The sequence below is a fragment of the Rhinoderma darwinii genome, chromosome 1 (genome assembly GCF_050947455.1).
Source record: "Rhinoderma darwinii isolate aRhiDar2 chromosome 1, aRhiDar2.hap1, whole genome shotgun sequence".
Lineage (NCBI taxonomy): Eukaryota > Metazoa > Chordata > Amphibia > Anura > Rhinodermatidae > Rhinoderma > Rhinoderma darwinii.
This window is the reverse complement of record NC_134687.1, coordinates 455,970,749-455,997,644: the sequence shown is the minus strand read 5'-3', so window position 1 is coordinate 455,997,644 and position 26,896 is coordinate 455,970,749. Positions and strand designations below refer to the sequence as shown.

At 41.0% G+C, this 26,896-nt stretch overlaps 1 protein-coding gene across 2 annotated transcripts in view; it reads left to right on the top strand.

Annotated features, from left to right (window-relative positions):
* The window catches only part of GNB1L (G protein subunit beta 1 like), an 80,650-nt gene extending 54,322 nt beyond the window's left edge, over nucleotides 1-26,328 (top strand). Inside the window, exons 5-7 of one of the 2 annotated variants that reach the window (XM_075832448.1) lie at nucleotides 2,500-2,598; nucleotides 24,606-24,689; nucleotides 25,794-26,328. In XM_075832448.1, coding sequence (XP_075688563.1) covers nucleotides 2,500-2,598; nucleotides 24,606-24,689; nucleotides 25,794-26,060 — 450 coding nt within the window. In that variant the 3' untranslated portion in view covers nucleotides 26,061-26,328. Of the gene's footprint in view, nucleotides 1-2,499; nucleotides 2,599-24,605; nucleotides 24,822-25,793 lie in introns of both variants that reach the window. The other variant, XM_075832440.1, reaches the window with a different exon arrangement.
* The last annotated feature ends 568 nt before the right edge of the window (nucleotides 26,329-26,896 follow it).

Below are 26,896 nucleotides of genomic sequence, written 5' to 3'. Positions count from 1 at the left end.
TACATTCCAGCGCCGATCAGATTATGTAGGAGATAGGGCATTTATAATCTGGTGACAGAGCCTCTTTAAAATTTCTGACCTGACTTTCCTGACGTCTCCAGCGTGGTTTTAAAGCCCCGCTCGGTGCCATCAACACAGCAACCACTCAAACTTCCTGCGCACATCAGCCAATTCTAGAGCAATTGCTCCAGTACGTCAATGAAGGTCACGTGACCGCATGATGACAACATCGCGTCGGTCACCTGACTGTTCCGACGCCTTCCAAACTAATTCTCAGGGATACACCAACAAAGAGTTGGACCAAGTCTATTACTACCTTGTCATCCTACTGAGTCACGTGACTCGTGAAGGATCGACGGAGAGATAGACGCCCATGAAACGTCTCTTGGGCGGGGAAAACGGCTTTACAATACTCTCCTAGTGAAAGGTATATAATTAACCTCTGCTGGCGCGGGCAGGAGTTCTCGGGTCCAGAGCATAGAGGAAGTCATACATTTATTTTTATATAACACAATAGAGATTGTGATTATTGTTTTAATACACTTCTTAGTTATGCAGGATAGAGGGTAGGAAAGAAAGAGTTAAGTATTAAATGCACTAGTGGATGTGTTTAAGCAGAACATCCACTAATTACCCCTGGCTGTTATATAAAAATAAATGTATGACTTCCCCTATGCTCTGGACCCGAGAACTCCTGCCTGTGCCAGCAGAGGTTAATTATATACCTTTCTCTAGGAGAGCATTGTAAAGCAGTTTGCACCGTCCGAGAGATGTTGGGTGTCGTCTATCTCTCCGTCGATCCTTCGCAAGTCACATGACTCAGTAGGATAACAGTGTAGTAATAGACTCAGTCCTCTTTGTAGGTGTATCCCTCAGAATTAGTTTAGAGCGCGTTGGAACGGTCAGGTGACCGACACGTTGTTGTCATCATGCTGTCGTGTGACGAGTTCATTGACGCGCTGAAGCAATTGCTCTAGAATTGGCTGCTGTGCGCGGGAAGTTTGAGTGATTGCTGTGGTGACGGCGCCAAGCGGGTCTGTAAAACCACGCTGGAGACGCCAGGTAAGTCGGGTCAGAAGAAGCGCTATTTAGCATGAAACAGGCTGTTACCTTGTTGCCGTCTGCTACATCCTTCCTAAGAAGTGGCCTATTTTAAGATGTCATAATAAAGGAATAAAGTTTTATTATTATGGTGAGTGCTGCATGTTCTTCCCTTCCTTTGCTGCAAACCTTACATTACCAAGCACAATGCCAAGCATCAGATGGAATGGTGTAAGGCACCCCGCCACTAGACTCTGGAGTAGTGAAAATGTGTTCAGTTACGAATCATGCTTCTCTTTCTGACAGTCGGATTGACGAGTCTGTGTCTGCCTGACTGCATTGGGCCAGCTGTAAAGTTTGGTGAAGGAGGAATAATGCTATGGGGTTGTTTTTTAGGGGTTGGCCTAGGTACCATATTATCAGTGAAGGGAAATCTTAATGCTTCAGCATACCAGGACACTTTGGACAATTGTATGTTTCCAACTTTGTGGGAGCAGTTTGAGGTTCGGCCCTTTTCTGTTCCAGTATGACTGTGCCTCAGTGCACAAAGCAATGTCCATAAAGACATGGTGGGGTGAGTTTGGTGTGGAAGAGCTTGACTGGCCCACACGGAGCCCTGACTTCAACCACATCCAACACCTTTGGGATTAACTAGAATGGAGATTGCAAACCAGGCCCTCCCATCCAACATCAGTGTGTGCCCTCACAAATGCTTTTCTGGATGAATAGGCAAAAATTCTGAAAGACAAACTCCAAAAACTTGTAGAAAGCCTTCCCAAAAGAGTAGAAGCTGTTTTACTGCAAAGGGGGGACCAAATTCCTATTAATGCCTATGGATTTAGAATGGAATGTCATAACAGCTCCTGTAGGTATAATGTGTAGGTATCCCAAAACTTTTGTCCGTATGGTGTATACTTCTAGACTAGCAGTGCGTAGCGGTTAAGAAACCCTTCAGCATAAACCCAACTTTCCATCATCATAGAGGTGTGGGTGTTCGAAGTGGTTGTTTTTGTGCAGGAAGGTTTCTCTAAGCATATTCTGATGTGCATCTGTATTGACACTTGCACTGCATTATTTCAAGACTTTTTGTTTGTCTGGAAATTTACTGTAATATGTGTATACTGTATCTTTAATGATCTTCAGGTACCAGTAAGTATGTGTAAAAATATCTGCAATTACCTGAGCAAATGTTTGTTTACATTGTAATAGTTTTATAGCATATGCTCCATAAAATGTCTGTTATTTTTTCCCTTTTTGTTTCTAGGTGTAGTATAACGGTGTGATTGTTATGTAAAAGGAGGCTTCATAAACTATATAATCATTAGGTAGTTTTCTATTTTTATAGATCCTAATCTATAAAACTAATAAACTACACAAGGAGGACATGCCGTTTATTTTCTAATATGCTCTTTCCTTACAATGTAAACTTTACTTCTTTACTTCTTCTCCATTTTACAGGTTCAAGTTATGGACATGGAATCCAAAAAGATTATAAGCTCAATGCCTTCTACAGCAGATGGCGCATGGGGAATGGCTATGTGCATGAAACTTTGGCAGGTTAGCCTAGTCACTAAAGTTATTAGTTGATCTGTACAAATTTTCTCTAATCTACCTAGTAACTTCTGAGCTAAATGTACCCACTAAAAGAGTAGGTTCACCTTTTGAGCACAATTTTAGTTTAGATATCGCTAGATATCTTGTAGTGTTCCTTAGTCGCAGCCTGTACTGTAATCCGGGTCTACATTCACAATTCTGATGGTTGCTATTAGAAACAATTGACAAGCTTTTCGACAGACATATCTTTGACAGCGTGACGTGTAAAAATTATACTTCCCAGAATTCAAATCACCAGCATAAGTTTTGTGTAGGCATTTAACGAACAAAGAATGCTGGGAGATTTCAGCTCTGAAGCCCACAAAATTGTGCGGAACGGACTTTAAAAAAGTTTTGTCGTGTCCACATAGCATAAACTTTCATTAACTTATCATTTCTGTTGTCCAAACATAATAAGCAGTATAGGTAAAATTTAGCCTAGTGTTTAGTCATAAGGACCAGGATGAAGAATTATTCGACCTAATGACTCCCATGGGATGTCTGGTCATGCCGTCACGGATCACCTGGCAACAGACTTTGTGGATTCAAGGCATCCTTTGTTTCAGGGCATCTTGGCTTTACTTATCTTGTCAAGGGTTTTGAGTTTTTGACTCCGTCTGCTTTGAAAGTCCACAAATAAAAGTGTTGTCATCCCTATTTAATAACTTACACATATTTCTAATTGGATTTCAACCTAAAATGAATCACCTGTGTAGCTGTATGTTTTACCGTGCTGTAATTTCTTATACCACATATATATATATATATATATATATATATGTATATATATATATATATGTAAAAGACTGCATTATAATTTACAATATTTTAGACATCATCCCTAGTGAAGATATCATAAAATATTGCAAATGCTAAATAATAGAAGGATGTATGTTTTAATACCTTTTCTTAAAGTGTACTTTTTATAGCATATATCTTATTGTACAATTTTAATCTGCTTTTGAATATAGTTAGGCAAAAAAAAATACTAATTGAATGGCTATTTATAGAATTGTTAGGCTAGGCAGGAAAGTCCGTGTACATACTAGTCCTTTGCAATTAATTAGAATCTCATCAAAAAGTTAATTTATTTCAGTAATTCAATTCAAAAAGTGAAACTCGTGTATTCTATAGATTCATTATACACAGAGTGATCTATTTCCAGCATTTTTTTCTTTTAATGTTGATGATTATGGCGAACAGTTAATGAAAACCCCAAATTTTGTCTCTCAGAAAATGAGGATATTATATAAGACCAATTTCAAAAATTATTTTTAATACCGAAATGTAGGCCTACTGAAAAGTATGTACAGTATATGCCCTCAATACTTGGTCGGGGCTCCTTTTACATGAATTACTCCATCAATGCGGCGTGGCATGGAGGCGATCATCCTGTGGCACTGCTGAGGTGTTATGGAAGCCCAGGTTGCTTTGATAGCGGCCTTCAGCTCGTCTGCATTGTTGGGTCTGGTGTCTCTCATCTCCCTCTTGACAATACCCCATAGATTCTCTATGGGGTTTAGGTCAGGCGAGTTTGCTGGCCAATCAAGCACAGAGATACTGTGGTTATTAAACCAGGTATTGGTACTTTTGGCAGTGTGGGCAAGTGCCAAGTCCTGCTGGAAAATGAAATCAGCATCTCCATAAAGCTTGTCAGCAGAGGGAAGCATGAAGTGCTTGAAAATGTCCTGGTAGACGGCTGCGTTGACTCTGGACTTGATATAAGACAGTGGACCAACACCAGCAGATGACATGGCCGCCAAACCATCACTGACTGTGGAAACTTCACACTGGACCGCAAGCAACTTGGATTGATGCCTCTCCACTCTTCCTCCAGACTGCTTCCGTCTCTAAAGGGGTTGTCTATATGAGACAACCCCTATACGTTTCATGAATTTATAGGGTGAGGGTAAGATGTCTCAGAGCATTCCTTGACAGGAATTTACTTGCATTGAGTGAGCATCATCCACACTTATTTTGGACCAAAAGCACATAGGAAAAAGTTAGTGAGTCACTCACATAACCCCAGAAAATGGTACAATTGTATTAATAAATAGTACTCAACGCATCCGCTCTGTATACTTGACTGAAAACCACATCAGTATATATTTTCTCCATTTATCTCCTAATCTTATGATTTATGAAAAAACTATGGGAACAGCACAATTGTTCTTAACCCGTAAAGTACAGGAAAGATTGTTGTTAGGGTATTTTGTTTTTGACTGATTTTATTAAGTTTTCAGAACAAAACAAATAGAAGAACAATTGTCCACAAACATTGGACAGGTTACAATAAGTAATAACAATACAGTTTGTAATAGGAACACCATACACTGTAGTAATAACATCTATTTCACAGTTCTGTGAGTGTAGAAGACATTGAGACATCAAAATTGCATAATTGGTGAAAATAAAGTAAGTGATGAACTCAAAATTGTTGTAGGGTATTTTGGATGTATCTTAGGTCCGATATCTTGCAGTTGAAACCAGTATGGTCACCTCTACAGTTTGGTTTTCTTACAGTATAAGAGTTCATAAAGCTTTACTAAAAAAACTAGGGAGGCATGTGATGGTAAAGAGATTGTTATTTCTACATTAAAATAGTGATGGTAACCTGTATTATTATACATTTCCAATACCACAGTATTATTACAGGCAAGGCAGAGGGTTGAATCCAGCGATGTAGAGGATAAAATGGAAACTTTCCAAGTTTACTGAGTATCAAAGTTAAAACAGGGTCCAGAGGAAGGAATCCTGGTGTGCAGGTAGGAGAGTGTCTCGGTCCAGTCTTGGGGCCTACGCGTTTCAGACGTTGTGCACGTCCTTAATCATGGCTATTTAGCTAAATAGCTTCCTCTGGACCCTGTTTTAACTTTGATACTCAGTAAACTTGGAAAGTTTCCATTTTATCCTCTACATCGCTGGATTCAACCCTCTGCCTTGCCTGTCCTCATCCATCGTGTGCCATGTGCCGACACGAGATTCCGTGCGATGTCCACGACACACATGCCAAGTGTCAGGTGAGCTGCAGGATCCCTCCCATATCTCCTGCACAGTATTATTACTCTACCCTATCACTCTGTTAACATAGTAATATGACCAGACCAGGTAAGGTCCAGGGCTTGAACAAACATAGCACCAAGTAGTCTTGCCTCTACTCACCCTCCTGACCTGAGGTTTCTGATCTGACTGTGCTTAAATAATGCCATATATTGTATAGTATAAGGACAGCAGTCCGTATAAACTGTATAAGACTGCTTACCTGATAATATTAAAGAGGCTCTGTCACCACATTATAAGTGGCCTCTATTGTACATGATGTGATCGGCGCTGTAATGTAGATTACAGCAGTGTTTTTTCTTTAGAAAATGATCATTTTTGACGGAGTTATGACCTATATTAGCTTTATGCTAATGAGTTTCTCAATGGACAACTGGGCGTGTTTTACTTTTTGACCAAGTGGGCGTTGTGAAGAGAACTGTATGACGCTGACCAATCAGTGACCAATCAGCGCCATACACTTCTCCCCATTCATTTACACAGCACAAAGTGTTATTACTAGATCACTATGTGCAGCCACATACACACACTAACGTTACTGCAGTGTCCTGACAATGAATAGACATTACCTTCAGCCAGGACGGGATGTGTATTCAGAATCATGACCACTTCTCTGCACTTCTCTGTGATTTACAGCATAGCAGGTGTAGTCTCGCGAGATTACGCTGTAAACTGTCATTTCAAACGAGATTACGCTTGCCTTGCTGTAAATCTCACACAGAATTCTGAATACACATCACGTCCTGGCTGGAGGTAATGTATATTCATTGTCAGTACACTGCAGTAATGTTATAGTGTGTTTATGTGGCTGCACATAGTGATATAGCTATATCGCTATGTGCAGAGTAAATGAATGGGGAGAAGTGTATGACGCTGATTGGTCAGCGTCATACACTCCTCTGTACAACGCCCACTTGGTCATATAGTAAAACACTCCCAGTTATCCATTAAGAAAGTCATTAGCATAAAGTTAACATAGGTCATAACTCCGTCAAAAATGATCGTTTTTCTAAATAAAAAACACTGCTGTAATCTACATTACAGCGCCGATCACATTATGTACAAGATAGGCCACTTATAATGTGGTGACAGAGCCTCTTTAAGCATTTAGGGCAACAAACATTATATCGCAGTAGAGAATCCTCTTGCATCAAGCAAGTTTTTTTTGTTTTTCATCTGATTTATTGTTTAATAGGCTACGTAATTGTGCAGATAAGGAAACCCTGTGAGTAATCACACATCTAGAATTACTAACTAGAAAGTACATGATGTTTTGTAAATGTGCTGTTGATAGCTTTATAACCTCCAGGTATTTTACATAAGTGTCAGTTGCTAAAATGAAATATTAAAAACCAGTAATATGAGAAATTAAAGGGGACCTGTCACTTAGATCATGCTTCCCTATATGAGAGTAGCATGAGTTTATGACAGGGACATGCAGCGTAGGCAGTAAGGTTTCTGATCCGATCTTATTCACTGGGTCAGGGCCAATGTAATGTGCCAGGCTCAGGAGATGTGTCCGATGGATGTCTTCTCTAAGGCCATGTACACAATCCTTAACCCCTTAATGACCGGGCCTGAAAAGACCTTAATGACAGCTAAATTTTTCTGGTTTCGCCTCTCTGCCTTTCAGCAGCCATAACTTTTTTATTTTTTCATTGACGTGGCTGTATGAAGCCTTGTTTTATGTGAGAGAAATAGTATTTTTTTTCCACGCAGTTTGAGGGTAAAAAAAATATTTTTTTTACGGCGTGAATATAGGAAAAAGCGATTCTCTGCATTGTTTTTCTTGTTTCATTTTTATCCTGTTCGTGTTTCACACTAAATAACCTGTTAAATTAATTTGTCAGGTTATTACGGTCGTGTAGATACCCAATATGTGTAGTTTTTTTGTTTTTACACTACCGTTCAAAAGTTTGGGGTCACCCAGACAATTTAGTGTTTTCCATGAAAACTCACACTTATATTTATCAAAAGAGTTGCAAAATGACTAGAACATATAGTCAAGACATTGACAAGGTTAGAAATAATGATTTTTATTTGAAATAATAATTTTCTCCTTCAAACTTTGCTTTCGTCAAAGAATGCTCCATTTGCAGCAATTACAGCATTGCAGACCTTTGGCATTCTAGCTGTTAATTTGCTGAGGTAATCGGGAGAAATTTCACCCCAGGCTTCCAGAAGGCCCTCCCACAAGTTGGATTGGCTTGATGGGCACTTCTTGCGTACCATACGGTCAAGCTGCTCCCACAACAGCTCTATGGGGTTGAGATCTGGTGACTGCGCTGGCCACTCCATTACAGATAGAATACCAGCTGCCTGCTTCTTCCCTAAATAGTTCTTGCATAATTTGGAGGTGTGCTTTGGGTCATTGTCCTGTTTTAGGATGAAATTGGCTCCAATCAAGCGCTGTCCACAGGGTATGGCATGGCGTTGCAAAATGGAGTGATAGCCTTCCTTATTCAAAATCCCTTTTACCTTGTACAAATCTCCCACTTTACCAGCAGCAAAGCAACCCCAGACCATCACATTACCTCCACCATGCTTGACAGATGGCGTCAGGCACTCTTCCAGCATCTTTTCAGTTGTTCTGCGTCTCACAAATGTTCTTCTGTGTGATCCAAACACCTCAAACTTCGATTCGTCTGTCCATAACACTTTTTTCCAATCTTCCTCTGTCCAATGTCTGTGTGCTTTTGCCCATATTAATCTTTTCCTTTTATTAGCCAGTCTCAGATATGACTTTTTCTTTGCCACTCTGCCCTGAAGGCCAGGATCCCGGAGTCACCTCTTCACTGTAGCCGTTGACACTGGCGTTTTGCGGGTACTATTTAATGAAGCTGCCAGATGAGGACCTGTGAGGCGTCTATTTCTCAAACTAGAGTACTTATCTTGTTGCTCAGTTGTGCAGCGGGGCCTCCCACTTCTCTTTCTACTCTGGTTAGAGCCTGTTTGTGCTGTCCTCTGAAGGGAGTAGTACACACCGTTGTAGGAAATCTTCAGTTTCTTGGCAATTTCTCGCATGGAATAGCCTTCATTTCATTTCACATGAAAGCTCTCTTTTTCTAGCCATTTTGAGAGTTTAATCGAACCCACAAATGTAATGCTCCAGATTCTCAACTAGCTCAAAGGAAGGTCAGTTTTATAGCTCCTCTAAACAGCAAAACTGTTTACAGCGGTGCTAACATAATTGCACAAGGGTTTTCAAGTGTTTTCTAATCATCCATTAGCCTTCTAACACAGTTAGCAAACACCATTAGAACACTGGAGTGATGGTTGCTGGAAATGGGCCTCTATACACCTATGTAGATATTGCATTAAAAACCAGACGTTCGCAGCTAGAATAGTCATTTAGCACATTAACAATGTATAGAGTGTATTTCTGATTAATTTAATGTTATCTTCATTGAAAAAAGCTGTGCTTTTCTTTCAAAAATAAGTAAAAAATAGTGTAGTACCGTGTTAGCCAGAGACAATATGAAATGTTAAATACTTTTGTGTCAAAAAAGACAAAAGTATAATCGGTATGATACCTTTATTGGCTAACCATAAAAGTTCTATATGCAAGCTCTGCGCTCTGAAAGCTTGCATATAGAACTTTTATGGTTAGCCAATAAAGGTATCATACCTATTATACTTTTGTCTTTTTTGACACAAAAGTATTTAACATTTAATTTCAAAAATAAGGAAATTTCTAAGTGACCCCAAACTTTTGAACGGTAGTGTATGTAATGTGGGGGCAATAAAATATATTTTATGCAAAATAATGACTCTTTTTGTGGGACTTTTTTTATTTGTTTATTTTTTTGTTACTTTTTTTATATTTTTAATCCCATTAAGGGATAACTTTATTTATTACTTTATTTTTTACTTAGTCCTGTATTCTAATACATTACACTGTGTCACTATGACACAGGCTGCTGTTAGGGCAGCACATAGTGTGCCCGAACAGCAGGTAAACGGAACAGACGTCTCTGGGGTCCTTTGTACGTCCCTAGGTCTGACTGCAGAGGGATTCCCCGGTGTTTGATTGCATTATTGGAATCCCGGTGATGCGATCAAAGAGGGGGATTCCCTTTGATCGTGCCGCGGTCACAGACCGCGGCGATCAAAGGGTTAAACAGCAGGGGTCCGAATGTTTTCCGACCCCAGCTGTGTTCAGGAGGCTGCTCTGAGATCAGGAGCTGTAAGTTACATCAGTCTCACCTCAGTGCTCATCAGCCTCACTTACAGCGACGCCAAAAGACGTCGACGTAGACTGCGGACCTGCACCGCCTGACATCAAGACGGTGGGCGGTCGGGAAGGAGTTAATGGAGTCCGCTTACATTCCATCGGCAATGCATGTCAAAGGAGTATTTTACACCCCATTCACACGCTGTGGAAGCTATCAGCGTGGAATAAGGAAAGCTTAAAATCCACAGCATGTTTGTTATTGCTGCAAATTCTGTGCTGAAAAATCGCAGATTATCTCCATTCAATTACAATCTGGCTCATCCGTGTGTAGAACCGGTAGCCAATCCTTGACAGAAACTTCGACTTTCAGCTGAGGATTTCTGTCGGAAATTTTCTAAACAATCCACAGCCGATTTGCCTACGGCAAATGCGTGCTGTGTAAACATGGCCAAAGTCTTCATTTTCAGATAAATGAGTAGTATCATCAACAGAGTGTTTATCTTCCATCTTTTTTAGCTGCGTTGATTTATTTCTTACATGTGTGCGTGTGCATCCACATTATACATTCCCACAAAACTAAATGCAAAATAAAAGCGTATCTATCTTAGCCGAAAAAAAACCCAATAAATCTGTATATCAGATGTAGTGCAGCCAGAAATGTTGTGTCACACCTGCATATTTTGGGTTTTCCCCATCTCTGCTGGTAGTAAAGGCACATTTTCTCTCTCCTTTCTTGCTGAGCATTCAGACTCTTCCCGGTGTGATGTAAGCACTTGTTGTGTGCGCAAAGCCACTCGGAGAGATGGAGATCGTGCAGCTGCATCTCCCTCCTACCCGTCTAGTATTTACTAGCTTTCAGTACATAGACTTTTTCTAGTGAATGAGGAGACTTTTGAACATTTATAGAGAGCCTGGAGGCCGGGAAAGGGGAACTATAGGCTGCTGGAAGGTGAAAAGATGCTACTTTCTCCTAATAAGCTATATTATAAAGTTTTGTGTATTGATGTACACTACTGATATATGGAAAAATAACAAGGATAGGCACACTTAAAAGTCCAAAAGTGTCAGAGGGAATTCTCTTCTAAGGCCCGAAAACCGACAAGTTACTGTAATCTGCAGTTTTCTGTAAGAACCAAATCCCAATTTTAATGAAATCTATTGGATTTGTAAATGGACCACAAACGGCCATAAGATTCTGAGCTAAATGTGGAAGGGCATACACACATTTGTAATACAATAGCAATGGAATTTCATGTCACAGCGAAAGTGTTCTGAACATTGTATGAAATATGTTACAAACGGATCTATAACTGATTTGTGCTCTATGTACAATTTGATATTTGAGGTAAATCGGTTTTATTAACCAAAGTTTGACCTATAAAGTATAATTTTCCCTAGTTTAATAACATCATGAATTCATAAGAAATTGCTTCCTTTTTACAGTTTCTGGTCACTCTAAACGCGATAATACTGCAGCCAATTGTTATTCAGATACCCCGTATATTTTTTCGGAAAGACTTTCTATTGAGCCCATACACCATCTGCTCTGCTTTCCGAGAAAAGCCAATCAGAAACCAACCGACTCAGCGTTCACCCGAGTGCTTCTGCCACTTCGTTTTAGCGATCAGTGGAGGTCTGAGTGCGCAGACCCCCATCGATCAAAACTTATGACATGTCAGAAGTTTTCTGAAAGTTTAGTTACCCTTTAAAGATAAAAAGAAATGGACACTAACATTTCAAACAATGAATGCTAATCTAATAGTAGACCTGGTATATATCAACTTTGTAATTTACTTCCTGTTAAAATGAAATTGTTTTATCTATGCAAATTATGTATGAATTTACTGCCACTATGTGTCTCTCTTCCTGTAATCTCTTGTCCACCTCCTGTTGTAAAGCAAAATTGATGGACTGCGTAAGGTTGGCGGGGGGGGGGGTCTCTTCACTGCCTGCTGATACAAGTCTATGGAGAAGGGAAGGGGAGCAGGACAAGGGAGCAGAGAGAGAAAGTGAGACAGACACGCTGCCGATACAAGTCTATGGAGAGGGGAGGGGGAGTAGAAACTGAGTTGGTCAGACACACGTGCTGCAGCTTGCTGGTAAGTTGTATCTCACCATAGTGCTGTGTTCTCAGCTACACTGCTCATTACTGCTGTATGATCTGCTCCATGCTGCTGTATAATATATATATATATGTGTGTGATAGCTAGAGATAGGAGAGCAGGATTCTCCTCTTCTAAGTTTGCCGTGTATAGAAGACATGAAAGCAGTTAGGCCCCATGCACACGTGCGTATTTTTCATCCGTAATTACGGACCCATTAATTTCTATATTTTTACGTATGGGTGTCCGTGCCGTGGAAATGATAGAACATGTCCTTATGGCACTGACTCCCCATTGAAGTCTATGGGCGCTTCCATAATTACGGACGGCTACAGATGTGCACCCTTAGCCGTCCATAATTACGAAAGCATTGCTAGGCGATGCCAGGTTTTCAGATGTTGCATATCATTTGTGGTTTAATTCTTTTTGCGGATCCGTAAATACGGATGCACTATGGACCGTATTTATAGACACCGTTCCATACATGTGGATGATTTATGGATTTTTATAAATGACTACGGATCCGTATTTACGGACAGTATTTACGGATGGATGAAATATAGGTTGTGTGCAATTAGGGTTGTATTTACGGATGGATGAAATATACGGTTGTGTGCATGGGGCCTTAGGCTTCGTCCACTAGCTCAGAGACAAATGAGAATTAGTGATAGAGCCTGCAGAGGGGAACAATAGGGCAGAATACAAGTCATATAATGGCCAGAAATAGCGTTATTCCTCCTGTACAGGCATATAACCATTTATTCTGAAAAACTAGGCACACTAAAATTGCGTGTGTGTTTATGTATCTATATGTATTTTATGGAGGTGGTCTCAAAGAAAAAAGTTTACAGAATGCTGGATAACGTGTGTAATGCAGTCAGCAAACATGCGCAGTACACAAATACACTAAATGATAAAACACCCCAAAATTACTTAATCAGTGCCACAGTTTGCATTTTGCATATAGTAATATATTATGACATTTTCTGTGAATTCTCTGCATCTGGGAAGTATTTTCCTGCCCTATACCTAGTCTTGTAACTTATGTGTAACATGTAAACAGTAGTCTTTTACCTGTGGCTTTCCTGTTTACCCTATTGGAGACTTGTAGTGCATGATTGGAGTTTCATAACAGGTGGCGGGCCACAGGTTGAAGAACACGGCATTACAGAATAGTACTTTACACTCTTTTTTTCCTTTTTCTATCATGTCTTCACTCTACTTCTCTGTCCCCAGCATGGCTCCACTTTCATTCTCAGTCCCCAGCATGGCTACCCGATACTTAGTGCTATATCGTCAACTTCCGTTTTGTTATCGAGACCTTTTATTTGGTTGAAATGTATCAGTATCTATGTTCACTTATACATACTCACATAAGTATAGTAGATTCTGATTTGAATCCACACAAGCTCTGCAGGACAGCATTACAGGAAATGTCATTAGAATCTGGCAGTAGTGGAGACTAGGCTTTGGGCCTGCATTTTCAAGCATTCGTTTCTCATAATAGAAGCAAGCGAATTTCACATTTTCATGTACGCTAAAGGCTTTTTAGAATTGTTCTACTCTCTACAGGACATTTTATATTTTAAATCTATGTCTATGTAGGGGATTTAGAGCTTTTTATTATAAAAATAAAGCTCCCAACTCTAAAGATTCAATATGAAATTATTTAGCACACAATTTTTAACCTATTAATATTAAAAATAAACCAAAATGGTATTCAGGGGTGGACATTCACTTCAGCTTACTGTTAAGGCATTGATTGTTTCTAGATATTAACCCCTTGAAGTCTAAGCCATTTTTTGTTGTACACTCCCCACCTTCTATGAGCCATAACTTTTTTTTTATTTTTCATCAATGGAGTGGTGTGAAGGCTTGTTTTTTTTGTGCTGGAGGAGTTGTAGTTTCTATTGGCACCATTAAAAGTACCATACTGGGAAACTGAAAAATTCTATGTGGGGTGGAATTGGGAAAAAACTGTGATTCCTCCATTTTATTTTGGGTTGCGTTTTTATGTCTTTCACGTGCGGTAAAAACTTTATTCTGTTTGTCAATACGATTACGGCGATACCAAATTTATAGGTTTTTTAATGTTTTACTCCTTTCACAAATAAAAAACTATTTGTTAGAAAAAAAAATGTTTTTTCCATATTCAGTAAGCCATAACTTTTACATATTTTTAGCCGTTTTTCGGGCGTGTTTACAGCCCAAAAAATGGCTGAAAATAGACCGTGTGAACATACCCTAACAGTTAATGAAAACCCAAAATTTAGTCTCCCAGAAAATTTGATTATATAACCCCAATTTCAAAAATGTTTTTTAATACCGACATGTAGACCTACGGAAAAGTATGTACAGTATATACACTCAATACTTGGTCGAGGGGCCTTTTGCATGAATTACTGCATCAATGTGGCGTGGCATGGAGGCGATCAGCCTGTGGCACTGCTGAGGTGGTATGGAAGCCCAGGTTGCTTTGATAGCGGCCTTCAGCTCGTCTGCATTGTTGGGTCTGGTGTCTCTCATCTTCTTCTTGACAATACCCCATAGATTCTCTATGGGGTTTAGGTCAGGCGAGTTTGCTGGCCAATTAAGCACAGTGATACTGTGGTTATTACACCAGGTATTGGTACTTTTGGCAGTGTGGGCAGGTGCCAAGTCCTGCTGGAAAATGAAATCAGCATCTCCATAAAGCTTGTCAGGCGAGGGAAGCATGAAGTGCTCGAAAATTTCCTTCTAGACGGCTGCGGGGACTCTGGACTTGATATAACACAGTGAACCAACACCAGCAGAAGACATGGCCCCCCAAACCATCACTGACTGTGGAAACTTCACACTGGACCGCAAGACACTTGGATTGATGCCTCTCCACTCTTCCTCCAGACTCTGGGACCTTGATTTCCAAATGAAATGTAAAATTTACTTTCATCTGAAAACAGGATTTTGGACCACCGAGCAACAGATCGGTCAGATCAGCGGCACAGACGGGTTCAATTACATTCCAGTTATGAGTTTATGTGATCGGTAACCGCTCGATCTTGCATCGGACACTGAAACCTGGCGGATACAGGTTTCGGCGAAAAATACAGCTGCTCCTGTATAGAGGATACAAAGCAGCTGCATCTCAAAAAGTAAAAATAATTATTAATAAAAAGTATTTAGAAAGTTGAAGCAAACAAACTGATAGACTGAATGATTTTTATTTTAAAAAAAAACAACAAACTATTTCACAGGTGTACATAGGCTTTAAAATTTGCAAGGAAGAGGACATTCTATCTACCTTGACAGATTACTTTTGAGTACACTGGAATTATAAAAGTAGTGTAGGTGAACGTTTTTTTAATCTTTTTATTTTCTATTTTCACCTGGCTATCACTGACTATTGTTAGTGATCACAACTTTGTGTTGTGAGGTGGCACAAAGCTGCTCTACATCAGCACAAAATAAACAAACCCCCAAAAAATTAGAGGTAAGACCACAGCTTCTTAACATTCTTTTTGTCAAAGGAGCAGTTCTTAAAAATATTTTTTTTTTAAAAATGTAAAAATTTATCCAGACATTGTACAGACAGCAGGAATCTTACTACATAACAAACTAAAGCTTTAAACCTGACATTCCCCTGGGATATTTATCCTGGCTTGACCAGTTCCTGTCTGACTGGTTATTATGGTTCACTCTAGTGAGATGATAAATCCCTTTCTCGGAAAAGTGACACTTTATCCACTGAAGTTCCATCTCCTTCAGAGGCTAAAATAAATGAGGTGTCTGGTCAGCGTGTCATGCCCTTTGACCTCTGCCATCATTTATCAAATTATATCTGATTGGTTACAGTAATGGTCAGACTCCACGCCAATTCTTCAAGAAAAGTTTTTGATTTTAGAACAAAAACGCAACTTTATTATAAAATGGGTCTTGTACAATAATATCGTTTTGGAAGTCAAATGGATCTGCGGTATGTTTTAATAAACCCACAGATAATAGTACCGCACTATTTTTGGGTAGGTTTTATGTGTGATTAGCATTTAATTTCAGTAATTTATTTGTTTTGTGAAATGTTGAATGTATTTTGTCAGGTTTAGAAATATATAAACCATGTAGACATACATGTAGGAGTCTGGACATTTATAAGGCAGTTCTTACAGATAACCAGTTGCAATACGCTTATTCTGTATTATTCTTTAAAGTAGGGATGGTCGATTAATCAAATTAATACAATTAATTTGCCATTTTAAGTTAGTGTGATCCTGGATTTGCCCCGAATCGTGAAATCGTTACAGGCCCCACCCCCATAGCAGGAGAGAGAAAAACAAGCTTTATAAACAAGCAGACACACTGCACAGCGCATCTACTTCAGTGAATGCCGACTGAACAGGAGCAGCTGTGAGAGGACTGGGGTTGGCTAAGGCCTCATGCACACGGCCGTGCCCGTAATCACAGACCGCGATTGCGGGCACGGCCAGCCGCCAACACTCGCAGGCCGCATTTTCGTGCACAGCCCGCAAAAAATGAAAAGTAGGACATTCTCCATATTCCCCGGCACGGTTCTAGTTCTACGGCACGGACACCCTTCCGCAGCGATACGGAAAGGTGTCCGCGGCTAATATAACCGGGCGGGTCCGTAATTGCAGACCATATTGCGGTCCGCAATTACGGAGTTTTTTTTACGGTCGTGTGCATGGGACCTACTGTGTAAGGCCTCATGCACACGACCGTAAAAACTCCCGTTATTACGGGTCGTAATTACGACCCCTAATAACGGGCTCATAGACTTCTATTGGCGACGGGTGCCTTCCCGTTTTCTCACGGGAAGGTGCCCGTGCCGTTGAAAAAGATAGAACATGTCCTATTTCAGGCCGTAATAACGGCACGGACAGTCCATAGAAGTCTATGGAGCTCTCGTAATGACGGGTGGCTACATGTGTGCACCCGTCATTACGGCAGCGTTGCTAAGCGACGTCAGTAAATAGTCACTGTCCAGGGAGCTGAAAGAGTTAACTTATCGGCAGTAACTCTTTCAGCACCCTGGACAGTGACTACCGATCAGTATAAACCTGTAAAAAATAAAAATAAAAGACGTTCATACTTACCGACAACTTCCTGCTTCCTCCAGTCCGGTCTCCCGCCCGTTGCCTTGGTGACGCGTCTCTCTCGACATCCGGCCCGACGTCCTGGATGACGTTTCAGGCCATGTGACCGCTGCAGCCAATCACAGGTCAATCACAGGCTGCAGCGGTCACATGGACTGCCGCGTCATCCAGGGATGTCGGGCTGGATGTGAAGAGAGGGACGCGTCACCAAGACAACGGCCGGGTAAGTATGAATTTCTTTAACTTTTATTACAGAAAAGGCTGTCCCTTCTCTCTATCCTGCACTGATAGAGAGAAGGGGCTGCCGATTAGTGCAGTGCTATTTTGCCGCCAAAAACGTGCTCGTAAATACGGGTGGAATACGTGTGACACCGGACCCATATTTTCGAGCACGGGTTCGTAAATACTGGTGCAAAACGGGTGGAATACGTGTGACACCGGACCCGTATTTACGCCAGTATTTACGGGTGGGAAAAAATACGGTCGTGTGCATGAGGCCTAATACTGTGAGTCCAGAAATTGATTGTTTTATACAGAGTCCCGTTCTCCCGGGCAGCTTCTTAACCCATTAAGTTCCTGTTGCATTTCAGCTATGGCCACCCTGTAGCTTCTAAAGCCGTGAAATGCAGAAGGAACTGAATGGGTAAATTTAAGTGATTTTCGTTATCTTCAGTTATGATAAAGCAGAGAGCAGTGTCAGTGGAGGAGCCTCTGTGCTGGTGATATACAATGCAGCAGGGGTTTACTAGTTCTACTGCTGGTAATAAATCTAAGAGACTTGCCACAAAAGTTATGTCTTAAGAGCAGTCATAAATCTAGGGCTCATTTAGATGAGCTTAAAACTTGTCCGTGTGCTGTGCGTTGAAATAACGCACTGTACACGGAGCCGTTGATTTCAATGGAGCAGTTCAGACATGCGTGAGTTTTCACGCAGCGAGTGTCCGTTTCGTGAAATCACGGCATGTCCTATATTGCTGCGTTTTCAAGCACCTACGCGCCCACTGAAGTCAATGGGTGCGTGAAAACCACGCACAGCACACGGATGTGCTATGCATGATTTGCGCATCAATTCCATTAAAACAAAAAAGTGCTTTGCTAGTGAGTGAAAAACAAATGCCACACGCAAAGCATACTGATTCAATAACGCAATGCACACAGACAGATTTACGCACGGTTTTTACGCACGTAAATCTGTCACGCTCGTGTAAATGTAGCCTAAGGCCTAATTCACACGAACGTGTTCAGACCGTGATATACGGTCCGTATGTTGGTCGCATTTCCCGGACCGAGCACAGTGCAGGGAGCTGGGCTCCTAGCATAGTTATGTATGACGCTAGGTGTCCATGTCTCCCCGCGGATCTACTCCCACAGCGAGGCAGTGACTCCTGGCATCGTACATAACTATGATGCTAGTAGCGTTCCTCCCTGCACTGTGTTCGGTCCGGGAAATACTGCCGACATACAGTCCGTATATCACGAACCGAACACGGTCGTTTGAATTAGGCCTAAATGGCTTGCCACAGAAGTGATGTCCAAAGAGCAGTCAGATCACATGCAGACTTTGGGGATAATTTATCAACCTTTCTATACCAGAAAAGTCTCAAAAGGGCCCAAAAGTCACAATTTGCTGTCCAAATTGCTACTTGCCCTTTTTGCGCCACCCACGACACTTTTGTAGAAAGGGGCGTGACCTCTGGGAAAGAGCGTGACCACCACGGCCCAACTAATTTCTTATAATTTACGCCAGGCTAATTGTAATGTAAGGACACATTAAGTATGTATGTCTGGATCTTTCTAGGCGTACACGCTGAAAGTAGGGAAAAAGTGATGTGAAAGGGGCCTTGTGTATTTTACTTCAGGTCTCACTGTTCTCCTGCTGCTCATACAGTGAAGGAAATAAGTATTTGATCCCTTGCTGATTTTGTAAGTTTGCCCACTGTCAAAGACATGAACAGTCTAGAATTTTTAGGCTAGGTTAATTTTACCAGTGAGAGATAGATTATATAAAAAAAAAAAAAGAAAATCACATTGTCAAAATTATATATATTTATTTGCATTGTGCACAGAGAAATAAGTATTTGATCCCTTTGGCAAACAAGACTTAATACTGGGTGGCAAAACCCTTGTTGGCAAGCACACCAGTCAGACATTTTTTGTAGTTGATGATGAGGTTTGCACACATGTTAGATGGAATTTTGGCCCACTCCTCTTTGCAGATCATCTGTAAATCATTAAGATTTCGAGGCTGTCGCTTGGCAACTCGGATCTTCAGCTCCCTCCATAAGTTTTCGATGGGATTAAGGTCTGGAGACTGGCTAGGCCACTCCATGACCTTAATGTGCTTCTTTTTGAGCCACTCCTTTGTTGCCTTGGCTGTATGTTTCGGGTAATTGTCGTGCTGGAAGACCCAGCCACGAGCCATTTTTAATGTCCTGGTGGAGGGAAGGAGGTTGTCACTCAGGATTTGACGGTACATGGCTCCATCCATTCTCCCATTGATGCGGTGAAGTAGTCCTGTGCCCTTAGCAGAGAAACACCCCCAAAACATAATGTTTCCACCTCCATGCTTGACAGTGGGTACGGTGTTCTTTGGTTCATAGGCAGCATTTCTCTTCCTCCAAACACTGCGAGTTGAGTTAATGCCAAAGAGCTCAATTTTAGTCTCATCTGACCACAGCACCTTCTCCCAATCACTCTCAGAATCATCCAGATGTTCATTTGCAAACTTCAGACGGGCCTGTACATGTGCCTTCTTGAGCAGGGGGAACTTGCGGGCACTGCATGATTTTAATCCATTACGGCGTAATGTGTTACCAATGGTTTTCTTGGTGACTGTGGTCTCAGCTGCCTTGAGATCATTAACAAATTCCCCCCGTGTAGTTTTCGGCTGAGCTCTCACCTTCCTCAGGATCAAGGATACCCCACGAGGTGAGATTTTGCATGGAGCCCCAGATTGATGTCGATTGACAGTCATTTTGTATGTCTTCCATTTTCTTACTATTGCACCAACAGTTGTCTCTTTCTCACCCAGCGTCTTACTTATGGTTTTGTAGCCCATTCCAGCCTTGTGCAGGTCTATGATCTTGTCCCTGACATCCTTAGAAAGCTCTTTGGTCTTGCCCATGTTGAAGAGGTTAGAGTCAGACTGATTAATTGAGTCTGTGGACAGGAGTCTTTTATACAGGTGACCATGTAAGACAGCTGTCCTTAATGCAGGCACCAAGTTGATTTAGAGCGTGTAACTGGTCTGGAGGAGGCTGAACTCTTAATGGTTGGTAGGGGATCAAATACTTATTTCTCTGTGCACAATGCAAATAAATATATATAATTTTGACAATGTGATTTTCTTTTTTTTTTTTTATATATAATCTATCTCTCACTGGTAAAATTAACTTAGCCTAAAAATTCTAGACTGTTCATGTCTTTGACAGTGGGCAAACTTACAAAATCAGCAAGGGATCAAATACTTATTTCCTTCACTGTATATGCACCACACCATATATACTGTACATTGTATACTGGCAATGTACCATATATACCCTGTCTTTGTATTTTTTTTTTTCAGTTTATTTAACAAAAATCGAGATTCAAATCGAAATTGTCCATAGTGTTGAAAAAAAATCAAGATTCTATTTTTGGGCAAAATCGCCCAGCCCTACTTTAAAGTATAGGTTATTCTTTTAACACTGTCTTACGGTATACAGATCGTATTTATATGGGAAGTATAACTTTAGAAATAGATTACATTACTTTGTATCTTGTACTGATCTCAAGCTACAGCATACCTTATAGTACACTCTGAGGGTATGTTCACACACAGTGTTTTCAGACGTATTTCGGGCGTTTACGCCACGAAAAACGCCTAAAAAAAAGGAAGCTGAACGCCTACAAACATCTGCCCGTTGAAATCAATGGGAAAAACAGCATTTAGTTCATGCGGGGCATCTTTTTACGCCACTGGTTTAAAAAACGGAGCATTAAAAGACGCTCCGTAAAAAGAAGTAGCATGTCACTACTTGAGGCGTTTTTTGGAGCTGATTTTCTATTGAACACTATGAAAAACGCCTCAAACGAAGCTCCAAATTAAAAGAAGCTTAATTTTCAGCGTCAAAAAACGCCTGAAAATCAGAGGCTGTTTTCTCTGAAAACATCTCCATATTTTCAGAAGTTTTTTGTTAAGTGTCTGAACATACTCTAAGGGTAAGCGTTTACGGCCGAAAAGAGGCCGTGTGAACATACCCTAATTCACAAACGGCATATCAGTCTTTTTGGCCTGGCAGTATGAGTTCTTTTGGGCCTCTGCATTGCTTCCTCTGCAGCAGTGGTGTTGCATTGGCAGTGGCTGCCATGCGGTGCTGCAATCAATAGAGTAGGGACCCACTTTGAAGGGGTTGTCGTGAAGTGGCAAGTAGGCTTATATAATTTGATCAAAACATTAACAAAGAACCTCATGTTCATAAAAATGTTTTTGGCTTAGTAGCTATAGATCAATGTGTATATTGTGGCTGTGCGGTCCATGTTTCCTTCTTTATTACGTTCATATCAAATTGTGCTGACTTCTGGGCTGACATATCTTAGGCTAGATTTATACTGTTCTGCGTCAATGCAAGGTTTATTTGCGGGGAAATTCTATGTATACATCCAACATACCCAAAGGCTATCATTAGCCAGACACATGCCTTATAACTGTATTTAAAAGCGTACAACTGTGCTGTCTGTATCCTGAGAACTTTAGTCTTTTCAGGCACTGCACAGTAATGTAACACAGGAAAAACTTCCATGAATACAGGACACAGCATTGCATCAGCCTAGGTGTTAGGGATGTTTCTGTCACCAAACTGTTTGACTGAGTCCCATAAAAACCAGCAGATCCATTCATGCAGATGAGCAACTTTAAAAGTGATTACCATTAACCTATTTGCGCAAATGGGTGTAAATTACGTTCTAATTGCTGTCTTTTGACTGCAATAGGATGAAACGGTACACCCTGTGGATGGAAGGGGCAGAGGAACTGTGCACGCGCCATCAGCAGCGTGGGCTAGCTGTAATATACAGCTGACATCGATCTGCAATGTTTGACCCCTCTTCACCTCGGTCATTACCGACCTCCGCATCTAAGTGGCTACAGAGGAAGTAGGCTCCCTCTGTCATCCCATCGGTGCCCTGCAACACGATCGCGGGGCGCTGATGGGTTGCCATGGCCTCAGGCCTGCCATGGCAACTGACAGGCAATAATGCTTTAGTATGCTAAATAGCGCATTATTAAACAGAGTTTTTAATAATGTTCATACATAAAAAAAAAAAAAAAAAGGTTTTTGCCATAAAAATCAGGGCTTGTAGTTTTTGATTGCACCATTTAATGTATTCTAAAGTGTACTGGGAAACATATTTGTGGGGTGAAATGGGCAAAAAACAGCGATTGCGCCATATTTTGGTGGGTTTCGTTTTGACGGCGTTCATTGTACGGTAATAACTACATGTTCACTTTATTCTATGGGTTGATACGATTACGGTGATACCAAATTTATATTTTATGTTTTACCACTTTTATAAATAAAAAACTTTTTTGTTAAAAAAAATAAAATTAATTTTTCTGTCGCTATATTCTGAGAGCCATAACTTTTTTATTTTTCTGTTGATTGAGCAATATGAGGGCTTATTTTTTGCGGGACGAGCTGTAGTTTTTATTGGTACGTTTTTGTTCACTTTTTATTTTATTTTTTAGAGGCGTTAGGGCAGATTCAGATGAACGTTGCGTTTTTGCGCGCGCAAGCAACGCAGCGTTTTGCGCGCGCAAAAAACATTTGACAGCTGCGTGTGTCATCCGTGTATGATGCGCGGCTGCGTGATTTTCGCGCAGCCGCCATCATAGAGATGAGGCTAGTCGACGCCCGTCACTGTCCAAGGTGCTGAAAGAGCTAACTGATCGGCAGTAACTCTTTCAGCACCCTCGACAGTGAATGCCGAACACAATATCGTGAAAAAGTTCGTACTTACCGAGAACTTCCCTCCCGGCCGTTGCCTTGGTGACGCGTCCTTGGTGACGTGCCTCTCTTGACATCGGGCCCCACCTCCCTGGATGACGCGGCAGTCCATGTGACCGCTGCAGCCTGTGCTTGGCCTGTGATTGGCTGGAGCTGTCACTTGGACTGAATTGTCATCCCGGGAGGTCAGACTGGAGGAAGAAGCCGGGAGTTATCGGTAAGTCAGAACTTCGTTTTTTTTTTTACAGGTTCATGTTTATTGGGATCGGTAGTCACTGTCCATGGTGCTGAAACAGTTTAACTCTTTCAGCACCCTGGACAGTGACTATCTCCTGACGTCGCGTACCGGAAATTTTTTTGCCGGGTTCGGCCAAAACTAGTTCGGCCGAACCCGGTGAAGTTCGGTTTGATTGTCCGGGTTCGCTCATCTCAAAGACACTCCATTTGGATGTTTGGAAACAGAAAAGCACGTGGTGCTTTTCTGGTTCCATTCATCCTTTTGACAGCTGGTGCGCTGTTTCAGTCGGTTCGCACGGAAGTGCTTCCGTGCGACCTGCGTGGTTTTCACGCACCCATTGACTTCAATGGGTGCGTGATGCGCGAAATACGCGGAGATATTGAACCTGTCGCGTTTTGTACGCAGCGAACAAACGCTGCACACAAATCACGCACTGTTTGAACTGCCCCATTGACCTCTATAGGGCTGTATGTGGCGCGCGAAAAATACGCGGCCTGCACGCACGAAAATCACGCTCGTCTGAATCCCCCCTTAGAATGACAAAAAAACCAGCAATTTTTTCACTGTGTTCACAGAGAAGGTTTAAATAACGCTACATTGTAATAGTTCAGACTTGGGCTGCCATGACAACCATCGGCACCACGTGACCATGTTGCGGGGGGGGGGGTGCCGGAAAGAGCTGTCAGAGTGGGCCGCCCCCACTTTAACGCCTCAGATGCTACAGTCGCGATTGACCACAGCATTTGAAAGCTTAAACAGCCAGGAACAGTGCAATCGCTGTTCCTGGCAGTTAGTGCAGGGTGTCAGCTGTAATACACAGCTAACACCCGCAGCATATGAAGCTCGCTCAGCGTGTGAGCCCGCTCCATACTTCAACCCCCACACCAGGACATACCAGCACGTCCTGGTGGGTGAAGGGGGTTAAAAAAATCACTAGTCCCACAAACACAAGCCCATAAATGGTTACAAAAGTTATTATGGCTCTTGGAATGTGTCAACATTTTTTTTTCCGTGATATGTACTGTTATTTGTTAAAGTAGTAAACCATAAAACAAAAACTACATATTTGGTATCGCAGGTAATCGTACCGAGACATAGAATAAAGGTAACAAGCTGAAGCCTTCATATGGCCACATCAGCTGAAAAATGTAAGTTACGGCCCTCTGAATGCAGTTGTGAAAAAAATTGCTGCATTCTCAAGGCCCAAAAGCTGCGTCCTGTAGGAGTTATTAAGATCAATTGATTGCTACATTTAAACATACATAAACATCATAACTTTATTTGCAATTTTACTAAGATTTATTTGTCTTTTTTTTTTTTAAAAAGCCTAAATCTGGAAGTAGCCCTATGCTTTTTGTTGGCTATGAGGATGGCTCAATAGCCCTATGGAATGTCTTAGAGCACAGATTGGTGAGTAGGCATATATTCCACAAGGAGCCTGTTATGAGCCTTGACTTTGACTGTGACAATGCCAGAGGGGTCTGTGGATCCTCTGAGAATATATTGAACGTCTGGAGCCTAGATGAACAGCAGGACCTCAAGGTAAGATCTTCCATATTGTTGGTTTACTTTTCAGAAGTAAAATAGCAATTCTGCAGCTTGAGGAATTCAGTGGTTATCCATTAGCCAATTCATCACTGACTAGTTTTAGTTCAAAGGTCAGAGTGGTTTTGATGTGTGTTCTCCTTTAAGAAAAAATGTAATACTCATTTTACTTCCTGTAAGTTTTTTTTGTTTAGAAATTGACAAATCTACATAAACCAACTATTACCTAGGTGTAAACAAGAAATAATTGTAACAAATATCTGTCACTAATTCTATTTATATGACATTGTATATTGTTTTAGTACAGACTAGATCATGGATACGTGTGCACTGTTTTATTATTTGTTATGATTCTCTGCTTTGAAATGTATGGACTTCATCTCTTACAGTACATAGGCCTCTGCGCAGCTGTAAGGCTATTTGATCAGTACCATAAGCTTTATCTCATAGTTTTTACCTAAATGATCTTTAGTGAGCATTAATAAAATAAATATCTGTTCCTCCCACATAAATGATAGGGATTGTGAGCAATTTCAGTTTTCTTTTCCCACTCATCCATTGATAATGCAAAACAGATGTGGGAATGTTACATTCCAGGTACCTGAGCTAATGACATCATGTAGGAATAAACACAGTTCCTCGCAATTCTTGTTTTCCTATAAGCAACCCTTCTAACAGTCTCTACAACGGTGGAAGCCTGGGCTTCAGTCCAGGGACAGTTCCAATAGGAAAAAAATGTTTGGATTCCAGCAAGCATTAAGCAAGCCGAATTATATTAATAAGATGAGTCTGCATCAGGATAGCTGTTATTAGCCGCTGATGGTAGGCCTCCTTTTCTGTAAGCACAGCCTACTGATAACAATAGTTCACCGTAGTCTCCAAATACTGCATTCTTTGCCTGACCGGCATCATCCACAGCTGAAATAAAAAATATATATCTGAAAGTCGTTTTTTGTTTTTTTTTCCAAGACTTACAAAACACAAGAACTTGTCAATCCTGGAATTTCTGATGTCATAATACGTCGGGATAAGAAGATTTTGGCAACAGCTGGCTGGGACTATCGTATTCGGATTTTTGGGTGGAAGAAAGTGAAACCATTAGCCGTTCTTCAATATCATTCTGCAATAGTGCACTGTGTCTCCTTTTCAGATCACATCATTCCTGAAGAAAGACTGCTGGCTGCCGGCTCAAAAGATCAGAGAATCAGCTTATGGTCAATATATTCCCAAACCTAGAAAGCAACGGTATCTTCATTCTATGTATGTACAATTTGTTAATAGTAGTAAAGACACTTTAGGAAACCAAACCGCAGCTAAAAGTAAAACAAAATCCTTGATTTCCTTTGCCTATGATAGTCCTTGTGGTCTGACATAGCACTGTATGTCTTTTTTTTTAATATCTTTTGACGTATAAAATGGTATTTGTAATTAAATATTTTTATACTTATTCTAACAAACTGTTACGTTTTCTTATATTATCCATGATCATGACAACATATATTAAAAGTACATGTGCCAATACGGAATTATAAGGTGTGTGTATTTTTACGTTTTCTGTACAATTGCATGCAAAATTAGTTATTGCTTTAATTAAAGAAAGCAAGAATACGTAATTGCTTGCCGTCACAGCACTGACTGTTCACGTCCTAAGGGTATGTTCACACGCTGACCCAAAAACGTCTGAAAATACGGAGCTGTTTTCAAGTGAAAACAGCCCCTGATTTTCAGACGTTTTTTGAGCAACTCACGTTTTTCGCAGCGATTTCGCGCCGGTTTTCCGGCCGTTTTTGGAGCTGTTTTTAATAGTCTATGAGAAAACGGCTCCAAAAACGTCCCAAGAAGTGTCCTGCACTTCTTTTGACGAGGCTGTAATTTTACGCGTCGTCTTTTGACAGCTGTCAAACGACAACGCGTAAATTACAGGTCGTCGGCACAGTACGTCGGCAAACCCATTCAAATGAATGGGCAGATGTTTGCCGACGTATTGGAGCCGTATTTTCAGGCGTAAATCGAGGCATAATACGCCTCGTTTACGCCTGAAAATAGGTCGTGTGAACCCAGCCTAATAGACT